The following is a 16,239-nucleotide window of genomic DNA, read 5'->3' as shown; positions in this document are numbered from 1 at the left end:
CCCTCCTCTCCCCCTCCCTCTCAAGTCTGAAGAGCAGTCAGGGTTCCCTGCCCTGCGGAAAGTCCGAAGTCCTCCCCCCTCCATCCTGGTCTAGGAAAGGTAATTTCATCTTAGTTTTGTGAAATGTAAACTTCCGGTGGGGAGAAACAATAGTAATACAAATTTGGAATCCTATCGCTTGTCTCCAGTTAACCTTCCACTAGTTTTTGCAATAAAATTAAGTTTCCATGGAGATCTCATAAGACTTACCCATCATTCCTATATCTTTGCCCCCCCCCCCCCCTTTAAGGCTTTCCTATTCTCTCATGAGGAGGCTTTGTTTCTTCTCAGTTTTCCACCGTTCCGAGTTGTTTCTTGCTTTAGGTTCGTTGTGCTCATTCCCTTTGCTTCTAATCCAATTAATCAAAAGCAATCAGGACAGGGCACTCTCTCTGACTTTTCAGAATTTGCTCTAATGTCATTTACTCGCTGGATAGTCTTTCTATTTGATGTCACAATTCATGCTACTGCGAGCTTTCATGAAACCTTTTCTTACTTACTCATTTTCCTACTATGAGCCTGAAGCCTGTCACATCTAACAAATGAAATACTAATACTTAAAGACAGAAGTTATTTTCTTTTACATAAAATGTAGCACTGATAATTTTGACCTATAAATGTTGTCATAAATTATTTGTGCTTTCGAGTGTTCACAGAATCCAGATGTCACGCAGCCATGAGGTCCCGTTGTTGTTAAGACTTAAGCTTTGTGAATTTTCACACAGTTGCTGTAAACAGCCAAATCTCAAATGAAAGTTCAGCTTTTTTGATTTGATGGGTACCATGGCATCTATAAATGTATTGATGGATACAATTGGCATCTATGAATGTGTTTGGAGAGCTTGTACTGCATTAAAATTGCGATATTTTATATTTTGATTTTTAGCTGTAATGTCAGCTAACTCCAAATATTCCTAGTCAAAGAACTTGAAAGCAGATTAAGTACTGTCGAGGATACAAAACACACTGCTTCTGTTCACAGAAAATATTCTTGATCAGGAGTAAACTCAAAAGTTTGAGTTTTATGCACTTTTCTTCACCCTTAGAAGCTATAATGAGAATAATAAATATCGATAAAGAGTAAATAATGTATAGATATGTTTCATTTTGATGTGATTTTCTTTTATTTTTCTTTTGTCTTTTTTATTAATTTTATTTTTATTTTTTCAAAAAGAAAACAGACTATCTTTTTTCATTATACATACCAATCCAAGTTCCCACTCCTTCCTCTCCTCCCATTCCCTCCACCTTCTCCTCCATCCCACCCCCCATCCACTCCACAGAAAGGGTAAGGCACATTGTTTTGAGGAAGGTCCGAAGACCTCCCTTCTAAATCTAGGCTGAGCAAGGTATTCAAAGAGAATGGGTCCAAAAGAGGCCAGTACAAGCGTTTTGGATAAATCCCGGTGCCACTGCCAGTGGCCCCCAGTCTGCTCCAGTCATGCAATTGTCAACCACATTCAGAGGGACTAGTTTGGACCTATGCTTGTTTCTTCCCTGTCTAGTTTCAGTGGGTGTCCTTATCATGGTCTTGACCTCTTTGCTCATATTCTCACTCCTCTCTCTCTTCGAATGGACTTTAATGCTCTGATGCAGGTCTATGCCTCTGTTTCCATTGGTTGCTGGATGAAGGTTCTATGGTGATATTTAAGATAGTCATCAGTCTGACTACAGGGCAAGGACAGTTGGACACCCTCTCTATTGCGGAGGGTCTTAGCTGGGGTCATCCTTGTGGATCCCTGGGAATTTCTCTAGAGCCAGGTTTCTTGCTAACCCCATAATGGCTCCCTCAGGTAAGATATATCTTTTTTTTTTTTTTTTGCTCTCATTTCTGTCTTTCCTCCATCTAGACTATCCTGTTCCTTCAAGTTCCCCTTCCCCCTCTCCCCTCTTCTCCTTCCACCCTCCGTTCTCCCCCCACTCCCATGCTCCCAATTTTGTCAGGTAATCTTGTCTATTTCGACTTTCCAAGTGTATCTATGTATGTTTTTCTTTGGGTTCACCTTATTCCTTAGCTTCTCTAGGATCATGAACTATAGGTTCAATGTCCTTTGTTTATAGCTAGTATCCACTTATGAGTGAGCACATACCATACTCATCTTTTTGGGTCGGGTTACCTCACTCAGGATGGTGTTTCCTAGTTCTATCCATTTGCATGCAGATATCCTTGTTTTTACTCCTGGATAGCACTCCAATGTATAAATGCTTTTGTTTTTTTTTAAATAATAGTTTTACTTCTGTATATGATGTAATTTTTCTTGGCATTTCAATAATAAGATTTGTTGTGAAATAAATGAAAAATAATTTTTAAAAAATTGCAATATATCATGTTTATTTGATTATTTGGTTTCTTTTTTCCTATAATTTTGTCAAAACAGGATTATATTTTTAAAATAATGAAATTAATTATAAAATTTAGAAAACTCCAGGTAACTAACCTAATTAGTTTTGTGCCTGACATTCTTAACTTGGTGTTCTTTATTGTTTGAATATCATGCACTCATATTTTTCCAAAATGATTATTGAAATCTTTAGCCTTGAGATCTGACATTTATTTTATTTGTATTAATTGTGTGTATAAGTAAATATATAAGCATTGTGATATTGATGGCGATATATTTAACTTGATTATAGAACTGTTTGTGGGAACCTGAATCTCAAGTGATATTGTTAACCCATTTCCATGCCCAAGAGGAATTCATAGAAACTGAGAAATTGTAATGGTTTCTAAATGCATATGACAATATACTATTGCTTATAAACTGCCCATTTTAGCTGACACGCAACACACAAACAGATCAGTTAAAGGAATAAATGGTCTCGTCAAGCTCTTCAAGTTGATATTGGAAGTGAGAACAACAGAAACTGTAGTAATAGAATATTGCAAGCATTCATATGGGCACTGGTAGCCAAACCTTGCTCTCCTCAAGAGCACCAGGTGCTCTTAACCTCTGAGCATCTCGCCAGCCCTCTCCTCTTTTGGAGAATAGATCTCACTCTGTAACCGAGTGACCGGAATTCATTACATAATTTAGACTCTCATTGAATGTGAGTCTTTCTGTCTCAGCTTCTTTGGTGTTGGGATTGCAAGCATGAGCAGCTAGTTCGTGTTATAACACTTAAGTCATGCTTATGCCAATTTATATGCAATCGAAAGAAGACATGCTAATATTATTAGTATTTTGTAGTGGAATTTCATTTGTATTTTAATAAATAAAGCTTGCCTGAGGATCAGAAAAGTCACAGCCACAGTGGCCGGCCTTGCAAACCAGCCATCAATGACAGACACCTTTAATTTCAGTAGTCACACTATCTTGCCATAGAAACCAGGTGGTATGGTGCACACCCTTAATCCATAACTAGAGAGGATTATAAGATGGGAGGAGTCAGTTTTCAACATGAGTATCATCTGAGTTTTGTTTTTTTTTGTTTTTTTTGGAGGCAGGTTTAAAATTTTCGGACTCCTCAGGTAAGAGCCAATGGCTGGCTCTTTTACTTTTCTAATCTTCAGGAAAACTTTAAAATACAAATGAAATGTCACTACAGTATTTTACCTTTATTTTGTGCTGTGTGTGGGGGTCAAGATGAATATAAAAGTACAGGTTCCCAAAGGGGTCAGGGACATCATGAGAACACAACCCACAGAATCAACCGACCAGTACTCATAGGGTCTTGTAGAGATTAGGGGGACTGTAGGGCTCTAATTTAGGTCTGACCTAAGTCCTTTGCATATATGTTATGGCTGAGTATCTTGCTGTTCTTACAGGATTCCTTAAAGTGTTAGTGGGGACTGTCTATGACTCTTATGCTTTCTTGTGGTACCCTTTTCTTCACACCGAGTTGTCTTTTTCATCCTTGATGTGATGGTATGTGCCTGGTCTGATGGCAATGGTCTTGTTTGGTGGTGGTGTTGAGAGGATTGCTCTTTTCTTAGTGGAGGTGTGGGGGATCTAAAGGAGAGGGAAAATTGCAGGGAGAGACTGGGGAGAGAGGCAGAAAGGAAGACTGTAGTTTGTACTTAGTATGTGAGAGGGGAGTTACAAAAAATAAAAAAGAAAGAAACTGTAGGTCCCATACTTATTAATGTGTTAACTAATTAATTGCAATAAATCCAAACCTAAAATTTAAAAAAGCAAGCTAACCCCTTAAAGAAAAAAGCAAAACAAAAAAATGAGTGCTGTATAAATAGCAAGGCATACTTTTGTTCTTCTTTGCCTTTATAATTTAAATTTAATTTTCTTTAGAAAATTTTATACATGAGTACTATATTTGTACATTTCCTCCCTCCCTTGTCTCACCCCAACTCCTATATCTCTTTAAGTGCTGCTAATATTCATGACCTCTTTTTGTTTATATATATATATTATATATATATATATATATATTTATAGAAGCATACAAATATTATATAAAAACATAAAATTATTGCATACATGTATTAGGGATGGATAGCACATCTGGGGCTTATGTCTAGAAAAGGTTTTCTTCTTCTCTCAGCAGCCATTAATATCTGTAGTTCTACATATCAGGGTAAGGACTTGTATAAGTCTCCCCTTGTATAATGTTAATGGTTTTGTTGTGCAGGTTGTATTTAGGTGACTATATTTTTGAGATTTTGGGTGAGAAGCTTCCTTATCTGTACAGAAACACAATTCTCGTCCGATAGCCTGGTACTCCAGCTCTGACAATCTCTCTGCCCCCTCTGCTATAATGTTGTTTGAGCTCTAGGGGTGGGGGCTTTGTCCTAGGCTCATCCACTCAGGTTGGGAACCCAAGCTGTTTTTGGCATTTTGGCCAGTGGTGGATGTTCCCCCCTTTTAAATTTTATTAATGTTATTTCAAAAAATGTATTTTAATCATATAATTTTCCTTTCCCTAGTTCCTCCTACATTCTGCTCATCTCCCTACTCATGTAACTTAATATTCCCTCTCTAACTCTGTTTCTTTTTTCTCAAGAAATCTAGGAAAGCAGAAATAGCAACAAAGAAACAAACAAGAATCAAAGCATAATTTAATAAGTAAAGAATATCAGTAAGACCAAAAATGCCAAAATAAATAGTACACACAACACACACACACACACACACACACACACACACACACACGCAGTCTGTTTCATGTTAGCCAACTACTCTTGAGTGTGATTGATACACTTAGTGACACTCCATGAAGAAAACCGATTTTCCCCATCCCAGCAGGTATCAATTGCAAATAGCTTCTTGGTTAGTGGTAAGACTTTGTGTTCATTTCCTTTTCTCAGTACTGGCATTTTGTTTGGTTTGAACCTTACGTATGTGGCTACAATCTCTGAGTTCATATGTATGTTAGTACTGTGTGTCTCAAAGATACTGTTTCCTTGAAGTCATTCATCACCTACGGCTCTTAAATCTTCCCATCTTTTTTTCTTCTTAGATAACTGAGTCATGAGGAGAGGGATTTGACAAAGTCATTTCATTTTGGGCTAAGTGCGCCAAACTCTTTTGTTCTCTGCACGTATCCAGTTGTGGGTCCCTGTGTTTTCATCAAGATGCAAGACCTATCTAATCTCATGTTCTTGTCCACTTTAGCTGCATTTGATATGGATGGCATCTCATAGAGGGGACATTACATCTTATCAAAAAGTGGTTAGTTACTTTCCTAACATTTGTGTTACAAGTGTACCAGTATAACCTACATGCAGGTTGCTGATATTAATTGCAGAGTTTGTGCCTGGGTGATATTAATCATTACTGGCTTTCTCTGGTAATATTCTTAAAAAGTACCTTCTAGCACCATTAAGTCCTCTCAATAGGAGTGAAGTTTCTAGTCAGGTACCAGCATGACTTTTCCATGTTCTATGACATAAGTGTTTTCTTTAGTAATAGGGCTATAGCATCAGGTTACGGAGAATATCCAGTAGCCGTGGCAATATCCTGTGATGTTTGTGGAGGTGGTTTATGAAACATTTCTGAATAATTATTCAACAAGAGGGAATCCATTCCTGGCACTGGAGGCTTTACTTGGTGCCATAAGACGTCTAGTTGTGACTTTATATCCTCCATTTTATGGTGACTCCATTTAAATTCTTTTCATATATGCATATACAACTTAGAAAGCCTCTACAGTAGTAGGTTTCCAAAGGCCCTTACTGTTGTCCCTCCTCATAGTCTCTCCATTACTCTGTTCCCCACCCCACTAACCATTTTATCCTCCTAGTCCAGTTTCCCCTTTATGCAAAAACTATGTAAAAACTAAAAGCTAACATTTTTATGCAAAATAAAACATGCAGTATATGCCTTTTTGAGTGTGGGTTACCTCACTCAGGTTTCCTAGTTTGGAAGTTGTAGATTCATATATGGGTTCCTGCAAACAGAAGCTTCTTTGATGAGGTGTGAAGTCTACACTCATCTGTGGGTCTTCTACCTCCCCAAGCATGGATAGCTAGTCAGCCTTAAGATAAGAATCCCCTCTTATGGAGTGGGCATTCAGTCTCATTACTCACCTACTGGTCACCCCCAAGGTAAAATACATACCGCTGTTTCACTAATGGAAGTTTTGCTGGGTTGCTCATCATTGTGGGCATAGGCTTCACAGTTAGGTAATGTTGCTAATTGTTTCTTCCCCAAGCAGCTTGCAGCTTGTCTACCACCCTTGAATACTGTGAGTACAGACCCTCTTGGAGGAGGCTTTCAGGTCAATTCTAGGTTAATTCTTTCAAGTCCTGTATCTGGAGTGGTGTCTGCTGCAGTAGAGTTCTACTTCCAAGTTCTGGGAGGCAAACAAAGGCATAAATTTTTGCAGGATGTGTGGTCACTATTTAGAGATAAAAATCCATTTATTATTCTACTGTACTGCAAAAGTATTTCTTAATGTAATCAGTAAATGCAGATGACAGCAATCAGCTTAATTGTGGCTTAGGGAAACATGGATTGTAGTTAATGTAGTTGTTCTAAACATTCAGAAAGTTTGAAATTTTCAAAAAAATGTTATAGAAGTGATTTTTGATGAGTATTTACATTTCAGCTTCTTTTCTTTGGAAGTAAAATTCATTATCATGTTGCATTCCTAAAAATGAGGTTATCCAAATAAAACAATTTGGGAAGGCTTTAAGTAGCTTACAGTCATTTAATAGCTGGGATGGTAGAAATCTCTTGGTGAAGAGAGTACTTGTTGTACAACATGAAGAACCTTAGTTCAGATCTTCAGCACCCATGTACATGCTGTGTGTTGGCATGCATTTTTAACTTCTGCACTTGGTAATGGTGTGCAAAGAAAGGTGGATCCTAGGAGCTCAACTCCCAGGCAGTCCAGCTCTGAATCAGTGAGCTCAGGGTTTAGAGATAGACCTTGTCTGCAGACATAAAGAGAGTGCTATAAAGAGTCATCCCATGTTAATCTATATAATACACACACACACACACACACACACACACACACTCACAGAGCAATAAGCACAGGTATGCACATTAACGCACAGATGTGTGCATCCAGAAAGATCATAGCTTCTGAGCTTCAGTAAGAACTTGAAGAGTTTCAGCTGCAGAAATTGAGTTACTAATTACCTATATAGTTGTCAGATAACTCTTGTTAAAAAGTCTTATGAGTTTTGAAAACTGTCAGAATCTTGGTAGTCAATAAGTTATAATATATGGCCACTTTCTTTCTTGGTTCAATAATATATCTCATAGTCGTTAGAATTATAGTTTTCTAAATTTTTTTATTTATGAAATTTTACTTGTTTTGGGTGTGGGGGTCAAGGAAGGAGAGGAAAGATTTGGTGGTGTGCATCAGGAAATGATTCTGCAACTTAATCCATGTCTGAATGCATACAATATATAGTTACAATGAGATAAAATACAAACGAGTGTGTTACCCAGGTGAGCTAGAGGCACTGCAATAGGCTCACATAACCAACAGGAAGGAGTAAGATTTCCGGAATGATTCTGTGTTGTAGGGTTAGATGAAGAAGTTTACTAGATCTGAATTTACCAGATTTCATTACACTGTATATTGGATTCATTAGAGAAAAACAAAATTTATTTTTGGTGTGTCTAAGGTCTAGAAGAATGATGTTTTAGTCTGGCCTGGTGGTTTAGGCCCGTAATACCAGGTATTCAGCAGGCAAAGGCAGGAGTGTAAAATTAAGGGTCATTCTGGAAAATAAAGTGATTTCAAAGCCAGCCTACCTAAATTAGTAAGATTTTGTTTAGGAAAATAAAACAAGAAATGGGGTTGTAGGTCAGTTGAGTGCTTGGAATATGTGAGACCCTAAATCCAATCCCAAATTGAGGAGAGAGAGAGAGAGAGAGAGAGAGAGAGAGAGAGAGAGAGAGAGAGAGAGAGAGAGAGAAAGCAAAAAGTTGCAAGTTGCAGATACTTTGATTTTTATGATCTGTATAGACTTCCTTGGAGCCATAGATAACTTAGCATATAAAGTGAGCTAAGGGTAACAGATAAATGAATGAGTGTAACTGTTTCCCAGACTTTACAGGTGGATCCTAAGTTTAAGTTGTATACAATTCTCAAGTCTAACAAAGTCTCCTATGATTTAAAAATGTAAAACAGTATTTATATCAGGCACCATATAAAAGTCCATGTAGGAAGGCAGTGTTGCGTCATTAGAAGTGTTCCAAGCCAGTTCTCCAAGGTGTGGTAAGAAATTCACCTGGCATAAAGGAAGGTCTTTGAGGTCAAGATTTTTATTATTGCCATTTTATTTGTTTTGAAACTGTGCACAGAGAGGGTGGTTTATTTTCGGGTGTACACACTGCATAGACACTAAATGACATAGGCGAAACTCAGAAGCAGTCAGAATTTCCAGCACTGTAACACACAGCATATAGAGCATATAGAGAAGCTTGGGGAAGACATACCCAAGAAACAACACAATCAAAATATTGAGAGATGTTAGATAGATGATCCATATGATGCTGCAGGGAACAGAAAGACAGGGTCAAAAGTCTAGGACCAAACTGCTGAATTGATGGAAATGTCCAAGAAGCTAATGGAATTCAGAAATGCAGAAAACCCATTTTTTAAAATAGTATTTCTGTTTTGTGTGTCTTTATGTGTTGTGTACACACTCATGTATGTGAGCGTATGGGAATGTGATGCATATCTCTGTGTACTCATCTATTATCTTCTAATTAGGGAGTGCAAATCAAAGCATAGGCAAGTGAGTGTGAGTGGTGCCCCATGAGAATGAACACCCCAGACTGCGATTCTGGAGAGAGACAATGCCTTTTACAGTTATCATCTTGGTTTGCTCCTCTTCCTACTCAGGCAAAGTGCTGTTAATTGTTTCAGATAGTCCATAAGGATTATCTAAAGCTCAAAAGTAGACAGAAGCTTTGGGTATATTTTATTTTATAAAGTCTCAGCTAGTATTTCTACAGCACTGACTGTGGTGGTGTTTCGGGTCACTGAAACTTCAGAATAGACATGTTCTGTGGTGGGGTTGAGGGTTGGAACTAGGAGGAAAATTGGGTATGAGCAGATCATCAAGATTTCCTATGCAAGGAATGTGGAATGTGGATGCCATCTGGAAGTCAGTGGGGTTCACCGAAAGAATTTAGGCAGCAGAGTTGCTTGAACCATGGAATTTAGGAAGTTCAGTCAAGCAGTGGAGTGCACATAGATGGGGAGAAGCCTGGAAGCCCTTTAACTGCCTCTGTAGTGACGACTAGTCTCTTGTATCCTGTGTTCCTGTTTAATAAACCTATGGTATACACCAGAAAAATTTACTGAATAGAGGATACTGTACTGAGTTAGATATGACAGAATATGCTTGAAATAGGCAGAATTTCAAAATGATTTCATTTACTATTCTGTTCAGTTTCAAAGAAAGAGATAAAAGAAAAAAGTAGACGCTTTAAAAGCTGAATTTCATCCTTAAAAAAATTAAAAAAGACATTCCTTTTTAGAAAAGTAATTTACATTGAAACTTTTTTTTTTTTTAAGCTGTGAATCAGGGATCGAATGGTGATATTGCATCCTGTCTCTGCAGAGAAATTTGTTGTACTTTAACGGTAGAGCCTCCGCGTTGATTCTAGTAACAGGAGGGCACGCTTATCACATTCATTTCTAATTGGAAAGGCATAAGTTTTGTGTGCTTGTCGATGTCCTGTGGTAGTCATCACTGTGAAAAAAGGGAAGCCAGGTCTCATCCGGGGCATTGTTTATTGATGCCCAATTATCATGGAATTTCAGCCTTCTTCGTTCTGTTCATGTCTGCTCTGAAGTTTTGCTCAACTGTGAGCAAGAATATCAAATAAAATAAGCAGATAATATGCTGTGGTTTTCAGTCATGTTCTCTTTCAGAGTAATTGATATCCTGAAAGGTAAATTGAGTTTAAGTAAAGTAAATATAGACATCAGGAGTCCATTAGCTGGCCTGCAATAATTTCAGACTATTTTAAGTACGTTTTGAGTTTGCTTTTGTAGTTTTCATCTGTGGGTTATTACAGCAAGAATGGGGGAGGAGAAACAGGCTTGAGGTTTACACAGGTCCTGAGAGTACACTTAACTAATCTTTGAGGTTCAGTTCTCTCCTCTGCATAGCAGGGAAAAGACATGTAATTTGTGAAGGTTTGTGCCTTTAAAGTAATCTGGTAACAGGTCACTTATTAGGATCTTTGGACATGGCTCTCTGTATAAATATTACTTTCTTAGTTTTATCATATGAGAAAATAAGACAGCATGAACTGCTTGAAAACAGCCCTTTGAAGCAAGATTAGTGTAAACGAGGTTTTCAAATAGTCTTCAGATTTTGAAACAAATATCCAAAGACTGAATTCAAAGTCTACTATATTTGATCCTTTCAGCTTCTCTTATTTCCACAAAAGTAATTTTCTTTCCAATAATTGCAAACACTGTATGCTATATTGAATACTATGATTTTTCACTCGTCATCTGTATGTCATAGGTGTGCACAATTTGTTTTCAGAGAAAATTGGACTAGTGGCATCATAGAAGACAGGCTCTGCAAAATTCCACGTGTGTAGGTCTGCAGATACAGAAATCAGTTCTCCTTGAGCTAAAAACTAAGGGAATGATCATACATTCATTTTTCATAACTCTCATTCAGTTGCTCATTCATACATTCTGTGACAAGTTGAGTCTTATTATAAGGATTATTATAAGTTTACTGAAGATGCTAGGTGGTCTGTCCCTTGAGAAAAGATGTGCTGATACTAGCTCCCTGATTTTAGAATCAAACCCAGTTTCTTTCCAACAAAGCCCTTTCATAAACAACATGCTAAGAGGTGAAGAGTGGAAGTTGTGCCTATTAATAGCTCACTATTACATTCTTTTGTGTTTTTTAAAACTTTCAATCATAGATGAACAAGATAACAGTTTTTGTGCACTCCTAATGGTAGACATGACTTCTTACCTAGTTACTGAATCATTTTAGTGCTGGCTCCATTAGAACCTGAATATTTTGTTTTTTTTTTAATTGATTTTTATTGAGCTCTACATTTTTCTCTTCTCCCCTCCCTGCCTTTGCACTCCCCTTCAACCCTTGCCCTTGGCCCCCATGCTCCATATTAACTCAGAAGATCTTGTCTTTTTCTACTTCCTATGTAGATTAGATCTATGTATGTCCTCTTAGGGTCCTCATTGTTGTCTAGGTTCTCTGTGATTGTCATTTGTAGACCGGATTTCTTTGTTTTATGTTTAAAAACCACTTATGAGTGAGTACATATGATAATTGTCTTTCTGGGTCTGGGTTACTTAAATATGATGTTTTCTAGCTCTATCCATTTGGCTGCAAATTTTGAGATGTTGTTTTTTTTCTGCTATGTAGTACTCCATTGTGTAAATGTACCACATTTTCCTTATCTATTCTTCAATTGAGGGGCATTTAGGTTGTTTCCAGGATCTGGCTATGACAAACAATGTTGCTATGAACATAGTTGAGCACATGTCCTTGTGGCACGATTGAGCATCCTTTGGATATATGCCCAAAAGTTGGTATTGTTGGGTCTTTGGGGAAGATTGTTTCCTAATTTTCTATGAAATCACCATACTGATATCCAAAGGGACTGTACCAGCTTGAACCCCCACTACTAATGCAGGAGTGTTCCCTTTACTCCACAGTCTCTCCAACGTAAATTGTTATCAGTGTTTTTGATCTTGGCCATTCTTACTGTTGTAAGATGGAATCTCAGAGTTCTTTTGATTTGCATTTCTCTGATGACTAAGGATGTTGAGCATTTTCTTAAGTGTATTTCAGCTATTTTAAATTCTTCTGTTGAGAGTTCTCTGTTTAGTCTGTACTCCATTTTTATTGGATTATTTATTATTATTTATTTGTTCTTTTGATGGCCAATTTTTTGAGTTCTTTGTATATTTTGGAGATCAAACCTATTCTGATATGGGGTTGGTGAAGATCTTTTCCCATTCTGTAGGCTGTCGTTTTGTCTTGTTAATCATGTTCTTTGCTTTACAGAAGTTTTCAGTTTCAGGAGGTCCCATTTTTTTAAAATTGTTTCTCTCAGTGTCTATGCTCCTAGGGTTCCATTTAGAAAGTGGTCTCCTGTGCCAATGCTTTCAAGTATACTTCCCACTTTCTCTTCTATGCGCTTCAGTATGGCTGAATTTATGTTGGGGTCTTTGATCCATTTGGACTTGAGTTTTGTGATAGTTTTGAGAATGGTGATAGATATGGATCCATTTTCATTCTTCTACATGTTGATATCCATTTATGCCAGCACCATTTGTTAATTAAATATGCTTCCTTTTTTCCTTTGATATTTTGTTTGCTTTTTTTTGTGAAAAATCAGGTGTTTGAAGGTGTGTGGATTAATATCTGGGACTTCACTTCAGTTCCATTGGTCCTTCTGTCTTTTTTTATGCAGATACCAGACTGTTTTTAATACTGTAGCTCTGTAGTAGAGTCTGAAGTCGGGGATTGTGATGCCTCCAGAAGTTTCTTTATTGTACAGGGTTGTTTTGGCTATCCTGGGTTTTTTGCTTTTCTATATGAAGTTGAGTACCATTCTTTCAAGGTCTGTGAAGAATTTTGCTGTGATTTTTATGGGCATTTCATTGAATCTGTAGATTGTTTTTGGTAGGATTGCCATTTTTCTATGCTCATTCTGCCTACCCAAGAGCATGGGAGATCTTTCCACTTTCTGGTGTCTTCTCCAATTTTTTTCTTCAAAGATTTTAAGTTTTTGTCATACAAGTCTTCCATTTGATTGCCTAGTTACTTTGAGATATTTTATGCTATTTGTGACTATTGTGAAGGATGATGTTTCTCTGATTTCTTTCTTGGCCCATTTATCATTTTTATAAAGGATGGCTGCTGATTTTTTTTGAGTTAATCTTATATTAGCTACATTACTGAAGATGTTTATGAGTTATCAAAGTTCTTAGATAGAATTTTTGGGGCAGTTTATGTAAACTATCATATCATCAACAAATATTGAGAGTTTGACTTCTTCCTTTCTGATTTGTATCACCTTGATAATCTTTTGTTATTTTATTGCTCTAGCTAGAACCTCAAGAACTATATTGAATAGATATTGAATAGTGGATAACCTTGTCTTGCTCCTGATTTCAGTGGTATCGCTGTGAGTTTCTCTCCATTTAGTTTAATGTTGGTTGTTGGCTTGCTATATGTTGCTTTTATTATGTTTAGGTATGTTCCTTGTATCCCTGCTCACTCCAAGACCTTTATCATGAAGGGATGTTGTATTTTCTCAAAAGCTTTTTCGGCATCTAATGAGATGATCATGTGAAAAACTAAATATTTTATGGGCTATATATCAGGCATGCTGAATGACAAATTCTTCAGCATATGGACTAACTGGAAAATTTTTATTTATTTTTGAATACAGAAAGAAGCCAATACATCTTAGGTATATTGACATTATTGGCTTTAATGTTCATTTGCAAACAAGCAGTACCCCATTTGATTCATTCATTGATTCACAGGATTAAAAGCTTTGTTTTGAATCAGGGATTTTAAAAGTTCAAAGCAACCATATATGTCTTTGTCTTTGTGGTTTATTCCTTGTAATGAACGCCATGCTGTGATGGGGTCAGCATATTTCACACACCACAGCGCTGGTCAGATGATTTTCTCTATTAGGAGTTCACTGTTTTTAATGATTAATAGAATTCTATTATATGTATCACATGTCAGTCATTCATTTGCCTCTTACAGCGGAACCGCTTTGCTTCAGAATTTTGCTATAATGAATAGTGCCATAGCGAACATACTTTAAAATTCTTTAGACATGTTAACTATTGGGGTTTGAGATAATTCGTAATATTACTATTCTAAAATTCTTAGAATAAGGAACTTCATAAAATTACACTTAAGGTGCATCTTAGGGTGCATTTGATACCAACAGATTCAGAAAGAGGAGAAGGTATCATTTGTGTAACAACCAATTAGTCAACTAGCTCCAGGGGGTAGTTCAACGCAAGGGTCATACAGTTGGCTCTGGGTAAACTAAACAGGTCACAAAATCTGAGAAAGAGACTGGTAGAGATGAAGAAGTTTTGATCGAATTAGAGGATAAGAGAAGGTAGTGATAGAGAATAATCTGAATGCATTATGTTATACAAACATAGAGTTGTCACATAAGAAATTTAATAATTAAATACTCAAACTACAAAAAAGTATTTTTATATCAAAATATTCACTTATTTTCTAAAATTTTTTCACTTATCTTTCAGCTGCTCCAGTTGATATACTAAAAGCACTAGATTTTCACAATTCTCCAGTGGGAATATCAAAAACAACAGGATTTTGTACAAACAGAAAGAATTCTAAAGACTCAGACATTGCATACAGAGTTACGGAGGAAGCCCAAATCAGCGCCCCAACGAAACAGCTATTTCCAGGTACGTTCATTTTACTTTGCTCCTCTCGCTGTCGTTGTCACCTCTATTCTTTCTTAGCTTATTAGTCTTTCTATTGTGCTATATAATATCCAGCTATAGTACGAAATATAATTTTTCACATGGCAAAGATTAAAGAAACTGTAATCACCAGTAATGTATCAAAAATAGCTAACTGCCAGTTACTAACTTAGCCTGGGAACAGAAATATGCTTAATTTTGAAAATTTAATAATTCATTATGTGGGCAGTACAGTATGGGAAGGCAGTATTTTATGACTATTCCATATTCATGGATGGAGATTGAAGGAAACCTTTACTACTCACAATTGATTATGTTAATGTAACAGTCATATAGATATATATGAATGGTTATTCCCTAGTAAATAGTACTGTTTAAAATGGGTTAGGAGGTGGGGCCTTGTTGGAGGAGATATGGTCTTGATAGAGGAGGCGTATCATTGAGAGTGTGCTTTGTGACTTCCAAAGCCTACAACAGGCCTACTTTCACAGTCTCTGCTGCTAACATGTGGGTCAGATGTAAGCTCTCATGTTTGTCTTACTGCGGCCATGCTACCCTCCATAATAATCATTGACTAACTCTCTAAAATGAAGCATGAATGCTTTTTGTTATAAGTTGCTTTGGTCATGTTGTCTCTTCACAGCAGTAAAATAGTAACTGAGACACACAACTAAGTTACTTCTCACAAATACTGAGTATTCAGAGATTAGAGATTTTTATACAACTTTACCTGGGAGATTTCATGTATTACTGATAAAGTTCTGGAAAAAATCTTTTACTGTTTCTTTGAGAGATGACTTGATCCTATAGTATTAATTATGTTGAAATCATGGTAATGCAGGAAAAGATCCTTGAGTGTAGAAATGTAAATTTCTGACATGATCAAAGCAGGCAGCCCATTACACATTCTTGAACTTTATACATACCAGTTTTCTAGCCTTCAGCTTAGTGTTCTCGGTCCTGTTTAACTGAGGTGTAAACTGTGTCTCACAGATGTTATTTAATTTGACCAATTATATTTAATTACGATGATTCACGATGATATGAGGTCAATATCTCATATATGATCAGACTTCATTTGATGCTTTAGGATTGTCCTGAAATATTAGCATTAAACTCTTCAACTTATCTATTCTTTCTCTCCCAGAAGAGCTCCGTTTTCACTTTATGAATCAGTTTTTAAATCAGCCAGAAAACATGATAAAAGAATTCAATATTACAAATAAATATAATTTCCTTGAAGGATGTTGTACTCCTTACCCTCTTCCTACTTCTCTTTGTTTGTTTGACTCTCTCTCTCTCTCTCTCTCTCTCTCTCTCTCTCTCTCTCTCTCTCTCTCTCTC

The 16,239-nt window shown here is 36.8% G+C and overlaps 1 protein-coding gene across 2 annotated transcripts in view; it reads left to right on the top strand.

The window, feature by feature from the left end:
• Window positions 1-16,239, top strand: part of Col11a1 (collagen type XI alpha 1 chain) — a 171,795-nt gene that overhangs the window by 12,987 nt on the left and 142,569 nt on the right. For both annotated transcript variants that reach the window (XM_026778271.1, XM_005371661.3), the window contains one exon: window positions 14,710-14,877. In XM_026778271.1, the coding sequence (XP_026634072.1) occupies window positions 14,710-14,877 (168 nt within the window). The remainder of the gene's footprint in view (window positions 1-14,709; window positions 14,878-16,239) is intronic.

The sequence above is a fragment of the Microtus ochrogaster genome, unplaced genomic scaffold (assembly GCF_000317375.1).
Source record: "Microtus ochrogaster isolate Prairie Vole_2 unplaced genomic scaffold, MicOch1.0 UNK119, whole genome shotgun sequence".
In the NCBI taxonomy this organism is placed as follows: Eukaryota; Metazoa; Chordata; class Mammalia; order Rodentia; family Cricetidae; genus Microtus; species Microtus ochrogaster.
This window is presented reverse-complemented; position numbering and strand designations above follow the sequence as displayed.